Source organism: Onychomys torridus, chromosome 4 (assembly GCF_903995425.1).
Source record: "Onychomys torridus chromosome 4, mOncTor1.1, whole genome shotgun sequence".
NCBI classification, from domain to species: domain Eukaryota; kingdom Metazoa; phylum Chordata; class Mammalia; order Rodentia; family Cricetidae; genus Onychomys; species Onychomys torridus.
Genome location: NC_050446.1, coordinates 120,638,739 through 120,657,048, shown reverse-complemented (window position 1 = coordinate 120,657,048; position 18,310 = coordinate 120,638,739). Strand labels below are relative to the sequence as shown.

Below are 18,310 nucleotides of genomic sequence, written 5' to 3'. Positions count from 1 at the left end.
AAGGGGAAGTCAAATGATTATGAGATGGTGACAAGACTTTTGAAGTGACAGAAATGCCCTGTACCTTGGATCTATCAATGTCACCATTCTGAATATTAAAATAAACATGATCTTACAAGATATTACTATGGGGATACTGGATACAGGGCACACAGGGTTTCTCTGTACTGTATTTTACAACTATATCTTAAATTTGTAGCTATCTGAAAAAAATTTTAGAATACAAATGCAGTCAAGTCTGTGTGGCTGGGATTTCTATACTCAAGCCCTGGGGTGATACAAGGCAAGTGCAGCAGTGCAATCCAACTCCCCAAACCATGAGGTACTCTCTCAGCATGAAAGAGCATGCAGTACCAGTACAGCAAATCTGACTCACCGTTTGCTTCTGGAGACCATCTAACTTGTCCTCAGCACTGTCTTCTTTATCTATGTTGCCTCTAAATAAAAGTAATTATATACAACTTAGGAGTTATGTTACTATCAGGATGCTTGTAAGAAAGCCCTCCAAATCACTGCTAAAGGGAAGGTTAGTAGATATCATTCTCATAGGCACTCAAAATCTTAAGATTTTCTTTCCCTTTCTTTTCAGAGAACCTTAGAGACACTAAGAACAAGTAAGAAACAACTACCACCAAAGGTAGGTGAGCAAGGACTTCCATTCAAATGAAGGTGAAGCCTTGTGACCTACCAGGCACACTCTGAGGCTGACTGTTTAACAATGATACTATTACTGAAAAAGTAATTACAGCCCACGAAGAACTGCATGAGAAAGAGAAGACTCTAGTCCAGACCCACAGCTTTGCCAATCGAGTGCCCACCCCTAAGCACAGTAGGGTGACCACTCCCACAAGGCACTTTCTGGGAAGACAACTCTCTACTGCTGAGAGGGCAGGGCAGCTGGTCTTCTCTGATGTCACACTTGTGACTCGGTCAGTGGCTTCATGTCTCCTGTGAGCCTAACTACTGCTGACGTCTGCTTTCATGATTCTTCAATGCTTGAACTGGAGAGCAGTCAGTTGCTCTGCTCCTCCCTTAGGTGCTTCCCTAGAGTCATCAAATAGAACAGCTCTGAGCTACACACAGGTACCTCACCCACGGCATGCTTTTCCGGAACCAGTTCTTTAACTATCACCAGGACCAGTCACACTGGGTCTTTGTCAACACCTCCCCAAATGTGCTTTTATTATTCTATCCACCTTTGGGGCAGAGAACCTCAGACAGCTAAAGTGTTCACTGGAGTTCCTGGCAGTGCTATACTCTCATGGCTAGGTCTAACAACAATTCTGGGCAATTCGAAGTATCTATACCTCATCCTTAGCAGAGGAGAGAGATCTGGCCAAAGCCAACAGCACACATCTAAGAGAGAAATGCTGCTTTCTAAAACTTTGTGTATCTTGGAGATCTATAAGTTTAAGCTATTACTTTCATTTTCCTGAGAACTTACACATTTGGAGATTATGCCAACAATAAATAAATCAGCCAAAGAGAATGCTTCGATATTTTATATACAACCCTTCACTATGTTGAATGGCCACAACCTCAAACAGTGGCTTCTGAGTCTGCCTAACCAGGGGTTATATGATCCTTGAATAATACCAGCAGTCAGCTGAGGAACTTTATGATCAGGAAGTCTGTACTTGCTGTGCCTGCATAGTTTTTGTGCCGGCTAGAAAAAATATGAATTCTTCCCTGGAAGCCCTCTGGCCAGACATGAGAAGACTGGTTAGCAAGGCAGGCAGGATAATCAGCCTGAGGAATCCATGAAGCATGGGAATTGGAATTTGGTTCAAAGAACAAGCATAAGGCATAGGAGGATGAACCAAAAGAAGCAATTTGAAGGACGTGGTCACAGTCCAACAAGGCTTAAGAGAGATGTCAGACAGGGAGGGAAACTTGTGGAGGTTTGAATGAGAAATGTGCCTTACAAGCTTATGTCTGGACACTCACTCCCCAGTTTGGGAAGCTTAGGAAACTTAAGAGGTAGAGCCCTGCTGCAGAGGAAGTACATAACTGGGGATAAGCTCCACTTCCTGTAGCCATGAAATGGGATCAACCAGCTTCCTGCTCCTGCTGCCATGTCTTCCCCCTCATTATGCGCTTGCGCTCGCTCTCTCTCTCTCTCTCTCTCTCTCTCTCTCTCTCTGGAATATTCAGACAAAATAAACTATTCTGTAATGCTCTTGGTCATGTATCTCATCACAGCAAGAGAAAAGTAATGAATACATAAAGACAGAGTCCTGGATATATGTGGATTAAGACACAAGCTGATGACAGGGCATATGACAATGGAGTAGTCTATGTGGCTTCTCACCTTTCAGGAATGTCTGAGGTTCCATCTGTAACACCCTGCTCTGCAGACAGGGACTTCTCATCAGGCATCCCGACTTTCTCTAGGAAGCACAGTGCTGGATCAGCCCGCATGGCATTGTACCTCTCATAACCTGAGCAGGCAATGAGAAGTGTGAGTAGTCAGGTCAGAACTCACCATTTTAGTCTCCTTTATTCAGTGATAACCAAGACAAAACAAACTTAATGTTTATTTAGGATTAATGCTAGCTTATGAGACCTCCTAACTGGGGAGGATTCTGCAGCTACTGCAGACTTCTGAGGAGTTTTTTACTAAACCTGAAGATTGTGTAAAAGTTGTGTCTGTACACAGATGTAGGGTAGAACTGTTCTTACTGGTTTGCTGCTCTGTATAGCAAAGGGAAACAGTTGAGTTACTTTACAACCTCTTCCTCTTATTCTTCAACCCTGCCACCCTGCTATGTTCTAAATGGCCTTATTTTCACATAGTCCAACTCTATCCCACAAGTTAGAAAAGGAAGCTGAACAAAATGATGTATGTAAGTGCTGAATTATGAACTGGACCATGATGACTATTTTTTTATTAGATTTATTTATTTATTATGTATACAGAAGAGGGTGCCAGATCTCATTATAGATGGTTGTGAGCTACCATGTGGGTGCTGGGGATTGAACTCAGAACCTCTGGAAGGTGCTCTTAACCTCTGAGCCATCTCTCCAGCCCCCAATGATGACTATTTAACTGGGTTAACAGACCTGGTCCAGTGTTACAAACCCAGTACAACAAAATCTTAACACACACTTGCCAGGGCTTTGGAATTGCTCCTCATCACATGCTTAAAGTAAAGTAAAAGGAGTATTTTGACCCAGAAGATGGACTTTAATGGCAAAACAATGGAAGAAAATGCTTTATGTGTTTACGTGTGGATACTAGAAGTTGATGTCCAGTGTCTTCCTCTATTGCTCTCCCTGTCGTTAGAGACAGGGTCTCACTGAACCCGGAGCTCACCAACTAGCTACGGTGACCAGAGAGCTCAGGCACTTTCCTCAAACCACCAGTGCCAAGGCTCCAGGTGTGCACCAACATGGTGAGCTTATGTGAGGGGATCCAAATTTATGTCCCTATGTGTGCATGCAAGGCACTTTATCCGATAAACCATCTCTTCAGCCTCCCAAAATTGTACTTTTTGAGAAAACCCAAGCAGGAGGATGTGTGGTGTTTTATTGAATCTAACATAATCTTTTTTGGGGGGCAAGGGAGGGGGTTGTAGGGTTCTTCTGAAGGTAGTATATAATAAAATGTAATCTCCATAAAAAGACAAGGCTTGTTCAAGTAAAAGTCCTAAATCTACTGTCATAATAAACTATTTTGGGAGACACTTTTTCAGGAAAGGGAAAACTCTTAGGATGTTTCTCCTCACAGACACCATCAATCACTGGTTCTGTAGCATGTATTGAGACCCTGTGGTAGGTACTAGAAATGCAGAATGCTAATGAGAACCAGCTTAGTTGTTAAGAAGAGACTCTGCTTTGTCAGATGGGGCACTCTGCCCTGGTTTTGTGTTGCACTGTATCCTACACCAGAGTGCAGCACCTAGTATTTCCCTATGAGAAACTATAGGAATTTGATCTTTTCTTTTTTTTTTTTCATCTTGTAAAAATTTATTTTTTTACTTTTCATTTTGTGTCTGTATATCTGGAGCTGGAGTCACAGGCAGTTGTGAGGTGTCCATACAATGTGGGTCCTGGGAGCTGAACTTAGGTCTTCTGCAAGAGCAGCCCACATTTTAACTTCTGGAAGGGCAGCCCACATTTTAACTTCTCCAGTCCCAGAGCACTTGGTTGTTTGACATCTGAGACAGGAGCTGCTCATATACTGTCACTGAAGCACCTGCCGTGAGAAACTGCACTGCTTTCTGCTTTTAGTTGTTTATTTTATCATATTTATTTTATTTTATTTTATTTTTTTTGGTTGTTTGAGACAGGGTTTCTCTGTGTAGCTTTGCACCTTTCCTGGAACTCACTCTGTAGACCAGGCTGGCCTCGAACTCACAGAGATCCACCCGGCTCTGCCTCCCGAGTGCTGGGATTAAAGGCATGCACCACCACTGCCCGGCTCATTTATTCTTTACAATGGCGATCTGACCACTGCAAGTCTCTCTGAGGAGTCTTAGGGTTCTCTAGAAATAGAATCTTGGTCTTCCTCATCATTCTGAGTTTTGTATCTAATACAGGGCCTGACACTATACTCACTCAATAAGCAACAAGACTAGATGAACTGTTTTTGTTTTTTTTTTTTTTTTTTTTGAGATCCTTTTTCTTCCAGTTACTGGTGAAGGAAGAATAATTATTTTGCTCTACTCTGTTGAAGCTTACATCAAAACTAAACTTTCCCCAATATGCCTGTCTTAAAGAGATCCCTGCCATGGTCTGATCCCACGAAGAGGTGATTTATCAGACAGTGATATGGTGAGAACCTTCCTGTATTGTCTGTCTCATTACCATTGAGAGAGGTTAACTGTCCACAAGCATTCTGCCTCCCTGATCTCTGCGTGACATGATGGCAATCAGATAGGCTAGGGTCTTCCATGTGCCCACCTGGGTAAGTTTCTAAACTGTGTATCTGGTCTTGTCATGTGTGAATCTGACATCTAGAGCTGGGCTCTGTATTTCTTTCTTCCTTAGGTAGAAGGCTGAGAAGACTGATGCAGTTTCCTAGAAACCCTAACAGTGATCCTGGAAGAGAAACTGGAATGGCAATGGCCAGAAAGACCTGCACAGCCACCTGACAGTTAGTGAGAAGGTGGGGGCTGCCTGCCGCATTGCCAGTAAGTTTCTAAGAATACGTTTGGAAATACCAAATCCTCATCTTGAGAAAGACTTCAGGTATCCAGGGTGTCTCAAAGGGGCAGTCATCATTTAGTGCCTATGTGAACTATCGGGGACATTATGCAGACGAGGCTTACTACAGAGAGTTCTGACTGCAGGCTGGATGGAGTTCCAAGTGAAGACTCAGCCTATTCTACTAGAGACGCCCCAAGACAGAACCTTCTCACCTAACTGTGGCACCACAGCAGGTTGTTTGGAGACATACCCATAACACCTTAGGAAATGAAAAATTACAGCACAACAATGCACCCTCAGCTAAGGCATGGAGGAAGTGTGCACATTTTGAGGTAAATGATCTGGAATAATTACCAGTCAATGGAAAGTAGGAGCAGACTCTTAGGTAGTGTTTTACAAGTGAGGATGGGTTCTTGTTACCATTTTTCCAAGCTATTAAAAACACGTTAGTTCTCTTTAACTTCTTGGTTAATGAAAAGAATTAAAGATTGCCGAGCACATCTTTACACCAAGATGGCAGTTACACACTACAAATAGAGAGTTCTTCAAATCTCCTTAGCATTCTGCACAACAATGATCTAAAACACAGTACTTGTCCTCATTCCCTAATTCCTCTACTCATGTAACAGGGGCACCTACTATGTGCTACACACTAGGGTAGACACAGGATCATTAAGAACAAACAAGAGGAGTCTAAGAAGATAACTCAGCTGGTGGTGTGATTTGAATATGAAACACTCTCCATGGGCTCCTGTTTGAACACTTGGGTCTCTAGCTGGTGGTACTGTCTGAATATGTCATTAGTAGTGGGCTTTGACATTTTTTTTTTTTTTTTGAGCTGAGGATCGAAACCAGGGCCTTGTAAGCAAGCGCTCTATCACTGAGCTAAATCCCTAACCCAGGCTTTGACATTTTTATAGCCTAGATCTCTACTTCCTGCTCTGTTTTTGCTTCCAATGTGTAGGTGAAATGTGATCGTTCTGCTTCCTGACTGCCAGTCCAGCCTCACACTCCTGCTGTCATGACCTACCTACCATGATGGACTGTATTCCCCAAAAAACTGTAAGCCTTTCTCCCACGCTACTTTTTGTCAGGGTATTCTATTAGAGCAACAGAAAAGTAACTAATACAGTTGGAAAGAGTGCTTGTTGTAAGGGCATAAGGATATGCATTTGGATCTCTGACATCCATGTGGAAAAACAAACATGGCTATATATGTATGTGCCTATTATAACCTCAGTGCTGGGATGGTGGGGAGAAAGGAAGGTCCCCGGGGCTTGCTGACTATCATCTAAATGAGATGTAAAAGTCTAGTGAGAGAAACTGTCTCAAAGGAATAGTTGTAGAGTGACAGAGAAGACACCCAACAATCTCCTTTGGCTTTGACATGTACACAAGTATGCATAACTGCACCCTCTACACTCGAATGAAAGGGATGGATGCAGTCCCACCTTAAGTACAAACAGCCAAGTGAAGAGGATAAAATCAAGTATATTCTTCGTGACTACAGCTACCTTTTAAAAGATTCTCAGTAATATATTTTCACAATACTATTATGAGTCACACATTCATCGGATCAAAACTCCAGGTGGGCAGCTGTGAGGTTCAGCTTTCTAAGAATTATAGGACAGAATTGTTAGGAGTTTGTAGGAATATGTATAGCCTAGTCAAGATTTGTTGAATCAGCTTTCTGGGAAACTGATCTGGAAAGGGTCAATTTTCTAAAACATACCATGCTTGAACACACCAATGAGAAGGGACTTATCAGCCTCAGCATCCCACCAATCCACTGGGATCTCCACATAGTCAATGTCAGGCAGAGGCACATCCAGCTCCCTGTGGAAAGAAGGGTGTGGTGTCAGTGTTCTTTCCACCCAGACACAACATGAAAGCTACTGAGCCAACCCTGGTATGAAGCCACATTCCTGACTGAATGCTTAAGTAACAATATAGACAATCCATAAGGCTGCAGCTCAGTATCTCTTATTCTCACAAAGCTATTTAGGCAGAGGTTCTTGGTCCCAGACTCCACTTGAGACTCAGGAGAATCTATCATCAGCTGACTCTGGACTGTGTGTGTAAAGCAGTTCTGATATGTATCTTTAGTTAAGAACTAGAGCAAAAAGTCTTGGATATTCTGGTCACAGAAAGGCAACATTTCCCCCTAAATAACTGAATCCTTTCTGTTAGATCAAAACTGATCATGCATTGTACTGTTCAGGCCAAAAGGATGAGCATAATGTTCAGGTGCACATGCCAGGACTGACGAACAGGCCAGGACTGGCAAGTCTGTTACCATCAGCCCCTCTGGGTTTCGGTCTATGTTCTGAGGAACACATGAACCCAGAGTTCACTGCCTTCATTCATCTTAAAAGTTTCCAGGGCTTGGATGAAGGAATATCTATCTACCTGGATAGCTCCTCCCTCCTCTTCCCACTGCCTGGGATGATTTCTCTGTAGAATTTCACAAGAGTTCATTAGGATTCTTATTGTGACTGACTATTCCTTGACATGCCCAACTCCCTCTATGAGGCTAGTGTTCTTTGGCCTCAGCTTCCCAGAAGCCCATAGGTCTACCTACATAGTGCCAAAGGATGAACAACCATTTTGGGATGGGTGTTGTTTACACATTAAGCCTAAACAGGACCAGTGACTGATTGAAAAGAAAGTGGAGCCCTTTCTTCTCTATCTACCTGTTTAGTATCCAGGTAGCTATCTTGGGTAGGGTAAAAACATGAGTATTTTGAAACAACAGGCTGGATCTGGCCAGTCTATGAGCAGGCAATTTACATAGATTATTTAACTCTGAGAACTATGGATAATGTTTTACCTGGCAGGAGTTCCCTCAAATGCTTTATCAGCTGCTTCTCCCAGTATTTCAGCTTTTAGGTAGTACAGCATCCGCACTCTCAGAAGCACCCTATGAAAGATAATTACATGAATACAATTCTGAAACCTAAGACTGAGAACACATTACCAAACTAAGACAGAAACACTGATAAGCATTTCTGAGTAGTATGAAGGGGTATACCAGAATACACAGAAGAACAAGACACCAGGCTATCAATGCCAGACATTACTAGGATCACCCCTTTGCTATTCAAGAAAACAACCACTTTCCCAGTTTCTTGCTAGACCATCCTATGAGCCATAAGTCAAGGCAGAGACAGTCAACAACACCTTCCTTATCCCCAATCTTTTCATTTGGCCACAAGGACCACAGGTAGAGCTGATTTACCAAGTTTACTAGTTACAAAAGAGTGAAATCTGTTTGAATGGTACTAATTTCAGATAGTTTTACATATACACAGTGAGATAAATACTTAAAGGGCAAGTGTTTATTTTTCATGGCAGTTAAGTCTTTTCCTGAGGTCTTCATTCACTTTGATTCTGCACCCAGGCTCCATGGCAATGCACCAGTTGTGTTTCAGACAAAGCAATTAAGTACATGTTAGTCAACTACTACTACTCTGTACCATGCTATATGTTGTAAGGTATATAGCAAGGTAAACAAGTCAATCATGCTCTACAGGCACCTAGAAGTCCACTGTGAAATGAGAACAATTACAAAGAGTCAGAAAGAGAAACTGACAGCTGAGGCCAGGCTAATATGCACAAACACAGGATGGAAGTATGGGGAGGTGCAATGGAGAACACCACTGCTAAAGAAATGCTTCATATTCAAGCTAAGCAGCAAAGAGGTCTGCAGGGAACACTTGCAGTTCACTCGTAATACCAGTCAAGACTGAAGGTTAGCCATTGAGGGAAAAGCCTACACACAAAGGCAGTACTTATAGAGAAACTGACTTCTAGACAACTTGTGTGACAAGAGGGGTCACAAATATTATGGATAATGTGCATCATTCTAAGGAAGAAAAAGCAGGTTGTATATTTACATATGCTAGTATTACAGAGTGTCTCTGAAAAAGCAAGCTAACAAGCTGTCTCTGGGAAATGAAATGGGGGAGTTAAATGGGAGAAAAAACTGTTTTGACAAAAAATTTTTATGTGCGTATGTGTGAGCTATTCAAAAGAATGCAACTTAGAGGCTTCAAAATAAAGTATAATTCCTATTAGATCTGAGTAGAAATGGCCCTGTGGCCCAGCTCAGAAGCAGAGAGAGGATGCTCTAAGTGGTTCTTGAAAGCTGGGTTAGAAGCCTCTGGGTACAGAATGTACTGTAGGAGTGAAGACTGCTGAAGGAGGTGGGGAGGGGCATGAAGAGAATGCAGACAGTTTATATCCCAAATCCTCTCTCCTCTTTCCGGACCTTGCATGGAGTGTGAAGGATCTCTCTGTGGGTATCCCAGAAATCTGGGCTCTTTGAGCAGGGCTAACTTTGGGAAACAGGAGAGGCTAACTCACTTGTTGCAATGCTGTTTGAGGTGTTTCTTGTATCCATCATCATGTAAGACCACCTCAGGGTTGCAGGTGGCTAGCCAGTCTGCATTCTTCAGTTCTGGGAGCAAGAGCTGGTTTTTTGTCTTTTTTCCTTTCCTCCCTCTGGGGACTGGGGCAGACAACCCTGAAATGGAGAGATAATGACATAGGATGAGCCAAAAGGGCTTTACCATGGGCATTAATCTGGGCTGGGAGCAGAAAAAGCATGATGGGCCCCTCATGACAAACTCTTCCTCAAGGCCACAGAAAGTAAGGTGGTCAGGAAGATTTAATGAATGCCCTGTGAGACTCGGGGAGGAATAACCCAGCCTGTCCCTTTTGGGCTCTGGTAGTCTAGTAGGAAGAAGGAGGAGACTTGAAGGGAAGCTTTCATTAAGGGCAGAGAAGTACAATACAAGACAAGTCATGCCAGACGTGACAAGTACAGAATGGTGAAATGAAAAAGGTGAGCCACAGAACATAAGATGTGAGTCCCAGTTCAGGGTGATTCTGATGGACTCGGGTAGGTGAGCAAGACCACCACATGTAGGAAATGGCAAGAGCCCATTGCCCTTCTAACCGAACAACACAGGCAACAACAACCCAAGAGGAGGGCTCACAGTAGAGCTATTTCACCTCTTACCTGAGTGGTTCTGGAGGGTCTGAGCTTGTCCATCTTTGGAAGGTGTGATTAGTTCCCAAATAAAACTCTTGATCTTTTCATCTCCTTTGTAATGCTTGACACAGTATACCAACAGGGCCCGGCAAATCATTTCCATGTCCTTCTCATTCAGGTGCCACTTGAATCGCCCATGAGTCAGGATGTCCTTCCACCGGCCCCAGCTGATGGTAAGAATACAGAAGATGTTGGAGGAAGAGCCAGACACACCCTCCACGCAGCATGAATTCAAGAGACAAGATGCTCCTCATCCACCAATAGGCATTATCAGGTATTCTAAAAGCTTTGTCCTGAAAGGCCTGTGACTTTGACTGCATGCCCCACTTGTCTCTAAGGTGTCCTACACACTGGATCATATGGTTGCTATTGTTAAACTGTGATGGTCCAAATCACTGGAGGCAGAAAATAAGTTTGGAACTGAAAAAGTGCAGCTGTAGTAACCATTGCATAACCATGCCTTAACTGCAACATTTGTTGTACTGATTCCTTACAATACATTTCTGGACGAGAGAGGAAATCAGTACCAGGCAGCAAACTGGTATCAGAGATTTACTGTAACATGTATTTGAGAGCATCACAGTATGTCTACACTATAGCAAAACAGCACAGTGATGAGGGGAATTCTGGTACAAAGCACAGCTTTCTTTCGTTCCTGCAGCTCTCATTAGCTGGTACCCAGAGGGAACTAGAAGTTCACTGCACAAATCTTAGGGACTTTAAAAAAAGAAAGAAAGAAAGAAAGCAAGTGGGGAAATAACAGCACCCCCCTTCCCATTAAGCAGAGCCAGTACCTACCCAAAGATGAGCAGGTTCTTCTCTACCCGGAAGCACTCGGCACGGAGGTAGCGCCTGGCTTTGTCATTGAGACGCCTGGATCTTGTGGGCCTTTCATCTGAGTCACTGTCTAACTCTGAGAACTCCATAAGCTCGTCCTCTTCAAACGAATTATAGTGTTTGGTCTGCTTCCTCACACGTGGCCGGTCAATCACTAAGCTTTCCTGGAAATGGAGACAATTGTGGGGAGGAGATCCCTTTTCTCTTTACTCCTTACCATAGTGCACAGCAGCACCCTGATGCCATTCCTCAGGGCTCATCTGAGGCAGAACCAGCCCATGTCATCCCCTGGCAGGGAAGCACACCTGCTGTCTCTAAGATCACAGACAGGACACGCATAGGGGATTCTCAGGGACTTCAAGCTGTTGGCAATCAGTGCTGTCCACCACCATCTGCTGTTTCTGCCATCATTCTAGCAAGCAAAGCCCCCAAGTACCCAAAGCATTAGTCTGCTATTTCCCAGAAAGACTGGAGTGGGGAGCCCCAGCTGTTCTGTCTGGCATGGAGAGAGCAGTCTAAGCTCTGGAGACAGGAGAGGTGAGAGGATTCCATCTGCTCAGCAACTTCCTGAAGAAAACACATCCTGCTGCTTTCATTATCCACCTCCTTTAGTTGTATCTACTAACCTTTTGCTAGAAGACAAAATTCCTTGTTCAAGAATCTCATTTCAGTGGCTCCCCTGACCACACTAATTGCTTCTTCTCTAGTCCCACTGTTTTCTGTCTCTTATCCCTTCTTCCTGCACTTCTTCTCAAGGCCAGCTGAAACCTTTCAGCATTTCCCTATGCAGCCCAGACAGTGATTCCTAGCAGCACCCTGCCTCAGTGACCTTGCTTCCTACTATGGAATACTCCCATTGCTTTTTGCTGCCTACAGGGTAGGAGCTTGTCTTCCCCTACCACTGTCCTGCCCACACAGTGGCTCCTTGATTAAGATATTCTTCATTGCACTTCAATCAGGTAACTATAGGAGCTTAGAATCTTCTTAAAGGAGGAGAAACAACAATCACCCACAGTTATAACTACAACAGAATAGTTATGTGGGTTCTCACTGACTTAGCTAAGTTATAAGAAATTGTCTTAGGTTTGTGGGCCACAGAGGTCAACCTACACTTGAAGAAGACAGGAAGAAAGGCTATGTACTCATTGTGAAGTGAACCCATGGGTCAGGGACAGAGGAAGAGAAGCTTGAATTTTATGGGTATCTCACAGCTGGCTAGGCACCAGAGCCAGTCACAAAATGACTAGGACTCTGTCACTGGGGCATCAACATTTCCTTTCTCACTTATCTGGGGAAGGTCAAGTGTGTTGCAGAAAGGCACAGTCTAGTTTTATTCTGGTGCCCATGGTCTCTCTCATGTACAAAATGGAAAAATCTGAGACACTGAAAAAAAAAAATGGAGGTAAAGCCAGCAGGTATTCCCTTTCCTTCTTCCTTTTGATTGCTAAGAGGTAAGGTTGCTTTTAGAGAGTATTGAACCTGGGATTGACCTATTTACAGGTCTCTAATTGCATTTATCTAACTTCTTGGGTGCCCAGCAGACTGTATTCCATTAGTCACTGTAAAGTTCTGCCACTTAACATTCATCAAGGGCTGTCTATGTGCCACCACTTTTTAAGTGTGTTACAACAGCATTTCCTTTAAGAATCAAGACTCAGGAGTAAATAGTGACCTGAGCCATGTAGGCACGGTCCCATGCAATCCCAGTTAACTGTTCAGTGGAACAGAATAAGCAGTACCTTTTCATTATTTGCTTCAGTGTCTAATTCGGCTATTTTAGCCCATTTCTGCCAAAAATTAGGATCATCCAAGGAAATATCAGTTCTGTTTCCTGAAGCCACAAAACTAGCCTGTGAAGGAGACAAAAGTTAACAAACTGGGTTTGAACAGAATACAAATAAAACTAATTTCAAATATACCAGAAACACAGAAGCCATCCATGTCAAAATTAAAAACCCTAACAGCACTTCCAAAATCTCAAAACCATTCATTTTTTCCCTCCTTTTAAAGACTAAGGAAATCAAAATTTCAATCTACAGGCTCATTTTCCTGAAACTTAAGAACTTCAAAGTAAGAAGACAAGCCCTTTAGACAACAGTAATGTAGCAATGAATTACCTGGTGTCTAGTTGTCTATAGGAGCAGTATTTATTTGCACATTTTGTTTTTTGATACAAAGTATAACCAAGTACACCCTAGACTGGCCTCAAACTTGCAATCCTCCTGCTTTATCAGCATATTGAAAGCTGGAATTACAGGCATGTACTTAAAACCTACACACACACACACACACACACACACACACACACACACACAAATATATATACATATATATTATATTATAGTATGGTATAGTATAGTATATGTAAAGATATATTTAAATAAAGGATCTTACTATGTAGTCCAGGCTAGCCTAGAACCTGTGATCCTTAGCCTTCCAAGTACTGGGATGACAATCATTCACCATAATGCTTGACTAACAGGTTATCTTCTTTCTTTCTCCCCCACTCCCTCCCTCCCTTTGAGACAGGACCTCATGCACCTCGGGCTGGCTTCGAACTCATTATATACCTAAGGATGACCTTGAACTTCTTACCTTCCTGCTTCTATCTCCCCCACCACCAGTGCTGGACTATAGATCTACCATGCTGAGTTTTATGTGATGCCAGAAATTGAACCCAGGGCTTTATGCATGTCACACAAGTACTCTACCAACTGAACTACATTTCTACCCACTAGGTTTGAAAGGGTTTATTTTCAGATTTATTTTTCTTAACCTTCAGTTTTATAGTTAGTATCTACTTTAAAAAAGGCACTGGTGTATGTGTGGGTTGGGGTGGGGGCAGGGTATAAGGTGTAGTAGTGCACACCTTTAATCCCAGTACTTGGGAGGCAGAGTTCAAGGCCAGCTTAGTATACATAGCAAGTTCCAGACCAGCAAGGGCTATATAGAGCCTATGTCTCAAAAACCAGAACACAAAACAGCAACAAAAACCCAAAGGAGGCACTGAGGCTGAGTAGAGGCTCAGTGGATAAAGTGGTTGCTCTTTAAGTGCAGACTGAAGTCTGCACCTGCATGTAAAAGCTGGGCAGGTGTGGCAGCCACCTGGAATCAAGTCCCAAGTTTAGGGAGAAATACAACCTCAATATAAATAAAGTAGAAAATGATCAAGGTAGACATCCATTACCAACTTTTGGTGTACACACACACACACACACACACACACACACACACACACACACACTTTATGCCCCACCCCATCTACAACCATCCCTTTCTATTCCTCCTCCATCTCCATTCAGAAAGGGGCAGGCCTCCCATGGCCTTGAGCAAAGCATGGCATATCACATTGAGGCAGGACCAAGCTCCTCCCCTTGTGTCAAGGCTGGGCTAGGTAATCCAGCATAGGGGCCAGGTTCCCAAAGTCAGCTAAGTACCAGGGACAGGTCCTGATCTCACTGCTAGGAGCCTTACAAAGAGACCAAGCTACACAACTGTCACACACATGCAGAGGGCCTAGGTCAGTCCCATGGAGGCTCCCTAACTGTTGGTCCAGAGTCCATGAGCTCCCAAGAGCTCAGGTCAGCTGTTTCTATGGGTTCCTCCCTTCCCCTGACATGACCCTCCTGTCTCATACAATCTCTCCTCCCTTTCTTCAGCACACACACCATTTGAACATGCATGCACACCACACATGTTAAAAGAATGGTACTGGATTGATATGAGGCGTTGAATGAAATGCAGATTACTTATACTTCCCCTACTGTGCACAAAATGTTCTCCTGAACAAGTCTTGACATGACATAGGAGACTGATCACAATAGGCCATAAAGCTCCCATAGGAATTAGCAGAATCTGCAGTCAGAGCAACCTAAGAGTAATCTGTAGAGTTCTAAACCCAGTGACCTAAACAACAGAGGAAGCTGATCCTGAGGTGAGAAGCTGGGAATCTTAAAAAAAAAAAAAAACAACCCATTCCTGTGAAGTGAAAATAACTTCTTGAATTTGAGAAATGGAAATGCTTAAAGAAAACGTTACAAAAGCATCAAGATATTTTTGGGTTCTGGAGCAGATCTTGTAAAGAGCAGACACAACAAAGTACTAGTGTCTCCATGCCTGTGACCACCTGCTCCTCTTTCTGACAGTCTGTGACTCTTTCTCTCTAAGTGTCTACATCGTTAAGAGATTGCATTTGGAGGAACAGAAGCCTCATTGATGAGCTAAAAGAATACACAGCAATCCATTCCCTTCTACCCAAATGACTATGGGGAAGAGGTCATGTACCTTGGCGAAAGTGGACCCTTTCCCCTCCGACTGGATGGTGATGGTGTGGGTTCTTCTTTGCAGAATCTGGTCTATGTCTTCTTCACAGAACTTAGAGCCTTCATCTTCCTCATCCATTAAAGCCCCATAAGCACCTTTCCGGAGCAAGTCCTCCACTTCCATTTTTGAGAGCTGCTGTACCTGAACGGGTCACCAAAGTGGAAAATGCACAGGAAAAAAACAGCCTCAAATGTGGCTCTCATGGTTCAGTATACAGCTCCTCTACTAACTGCACACATCAGAAAGACAAACCAGAAATGTCAGCTCAGATGAAGGTACCCTGGCTATTTTGCAGGGGAGTCAGGCAGGCAACTGTATACAGGGAGCTCTGCAGTAAAGCCTAACACACAACCCGAAGGCCTAACATTCTTCAGGACACTGGTTATCATCAAATGTGATAAGCCATTAAAGCTATGCACCATTGAAGAGGATATACTTGACATCTTATTTTAATATTTTAGTTTGAACTTATATCTTTAAAGCCTCCAGATGTACCACATAAGCTGAGAAAAGATGATTTATTCATTATTAAATAAATACATTTGTATTGGAAATGATGTCATCCCTTAACTAAAAAAAAGGATCCTGCGCCAAGTGTGATATTTCAACCACTTGTTGAAAACAGGAAATGGAGTTCAAAACACCCTTTCCTGGTTCTAATTAACAATCTGGTTCTCTTTATTTCAATCACAAGAGGGAATTCCACAGCTCTCAGGAAGGGCAATTTAGAGTCGGATGGTTAGTAACACACGCATAGCTAAGGATAGAGAACATCTGGACTAAGGCTGTCACTCCATTTCTGATGCTCTAAGCCAGAGATGAAGGAGACATGCTGCTTTGTACTTATGAAATTTAAGAATCTTAGCAGTAATTCTTAACTCTCTCCAATCTGAACTCAAAATCATGTTGCCACTGTTTTTTTTTTTTTGTTTGTTTGTTTGTTTTTGAGACTGGGTCTTAGTGTAGCCAGGCTGGCCTTGAAAATTCCATGTATAGCAGAGGCTGGCCCTGATCTCCTGATCCTCTTGCCACCACTTCCCAAGTGCTGAGGTTATAAGCACGTGCTACTATGCTCAACAAGAAAAAGACTATTGTCATACTTCAAGCTAATTTGTTCATTTATTATTTACTGAGTATCACACATTGAACACTTTAAAAAAAGATACTGTGTGCTGTTTGGGGTCATGGGAACATAGATAACACTGACTTCATTTCATCATCAAGAAGATCAATCAGTCTGGAGAGATGGCTCTGTGGTTAAGAGCACTTGCTGCTCTTACAGAGGCTTGGCTCCCTGCACCCACATGACAGCTCATAACTATTTGTAACTTCAGTTTTAGGAAGCTAGGACATCCTTTCCTGGACTCTGCAGCCACTAAGGCACATACATGGTATACATGTAGGCAAGTACTCATACTCAGAAAATAAAAAATAATTAAAAAAAAAAAAAAGGCAGCGCAAAGTTTGGGGTGTGAGATAAAGTAGAATAACAAATATGTAATTAAAATGTTGGGCTTTTGGCTCATATAAATACAGTAAAGAATCTTAAACCTGCCAGTGCTGATGGATGTGGTTAAAATTTATTGCAATATTATTTCATGTTGGGCAGCTCTACCACACAACTGCTCCCAAACTGCCTTTATCCATTCAGAAAATATAGGGACTGCCTCCAGATTACTTCCTGCTATAGGAGTTACCTAACTATGCTGTGAAGGACTGACTTCAGTGGTGAAAAGGACCCAGAAAAAGCTCTCAGAAGGAAAAAAAGAATCCTGACAAGTGCTCCTTTAATGCTTGTTTTTGAGACACTCTCATTGTTCAGCATGACTGGTCTGGAACTCAGAGAACCACCTGCCTGATCCGGGACTAAAGGCACATGCTCCTCAATGCTCCAGGACAAGTACAATGTACTCACTCCATTGGTGCTGCCCTTTCTGTTGATGTCCTGAAGAATAGCCTTGTCCAGGCCTAGTTTCAGGCTGGCCTTGTCAAACATTTCCCGCTCATAGGAGTTTCGAGTGATTAGGCGATATACCTTCACAGCTTTGCTCTGGCCTATTCGATGACACCGGGCCTGAGCCTGAGAAGAAGGGTCATATACATTTTGTCACCATGTATACTTACATTTGCACACAAACACAATGACATTAGCTCATGTGTAGAGTTACTCGTTTCTTTCCCAGTTAACTACCATGTGATGATCCAAAGCAATGGGAAGGACACAGCCGTCCTCCCCACTGGCTTGTAGTCGGGATGCAGCCATCTTGTGAGGTGAAACTCACCATCAAGAAATGCCACCTCTGGGAAATGTTTCAGAGGCAGCAGCACTTCCTCTATTTTAAATTTCACTACAAAAAATTTCAAACACAGACAAAACCACAGCGGACCTTTGTGGACAATCTTGCTTCTTTTCTACCACACACCTACTCTACATAATGGGCAGCAAATCTTAAGCAGTGCTCCTCATTCTTACATATTTTAATATGGAACTCAAAAGGTAAAACATATCACTTCACCACTGCTATACTAAAAGAACCCCTCTGTTCCGCCCCCCCACCCCATAGCACTGGAGATTGAACAAAGGTCCAACACATGGCAGGCAGTGTACTATCTCTAAGCTATATGCCTCCAAAAACAAAATAATTCCCACTATCAACCAGCCTTCTGGCCTTCCCACTCAGCTGTTATTACAATGTGCCAGTCCTCTGTTTTCCCATCTTGCTTACTCTATTTGTGCTGTGTCTGAATGGGTGGTTTTGCCCCTGTATTTCCTCTAAACTGGAGTTCTACCTTGTGATCTGATTAGGTTAAGATCTGATTTTTGGCCAGGTATCTCACAGATGGGCTTTCAAATTCTGTCAAGAGGCACAGATTTATTTGCCTGCCTCGTATGGACTTGAAGAAATTCCTACTGTTTTGTTTTGGTTTGTTTTTCGAGAAATA

The 18,310-nt window shown here is 42.9% G+C and overlaps 1 protein-coding gene across 2 annotated transcripts in view; it reads right to left on the bottom strand.

Moving 5' to 3' along the window:
* Positions 1-18,310, bottom strand: part of Chd6 (chromodomain helicase DNA binding protein 6) — a 125,146-nt gene that overhangs the window by 34,658 nt on the left and 72,178 nt on the right. For both annotated transcript variants that reach the window (XM_036185592.1, XM_036185593.1), the window contains exons 17-26: positions 17,283-17,447; positions 15,329-15,508; positions 12,784-12,894; positions 11,006-11,208; positions 10,175-10,374; positions 9,517-9,676; positions 7,982-8,071; positions 6,884-6,987; positions 2,312-2,441; positions 377-437 (exon numbers count right to left, since the gene is read on the bottom strand). In XM_036185592.1, the coding sequence (XP_036041485.1) occupies positions 377-437; positions 2,312-2,441; positions 6,884-6,987; positions 7,982-8,071; positions 9,517-9,676; positions 10,175-10,374; positions 11,006-11,208; positions 12,784-12,894; positions 15,329-15,508; positions 17,283-17,447 (1,404 nt within the window). The remainder of the gene's footprint in view (positions 1-376; positions 438-2,311; positions 2,442-6,883; positions 6,988-7,981; positions 8,072-9,516; positions 9,677-10,174; positions 10,375-11,005; positions 11,209-12,783; positions 12,895-15,328; positions 15,509-17,282; positions 17,448-18,310) is intronic.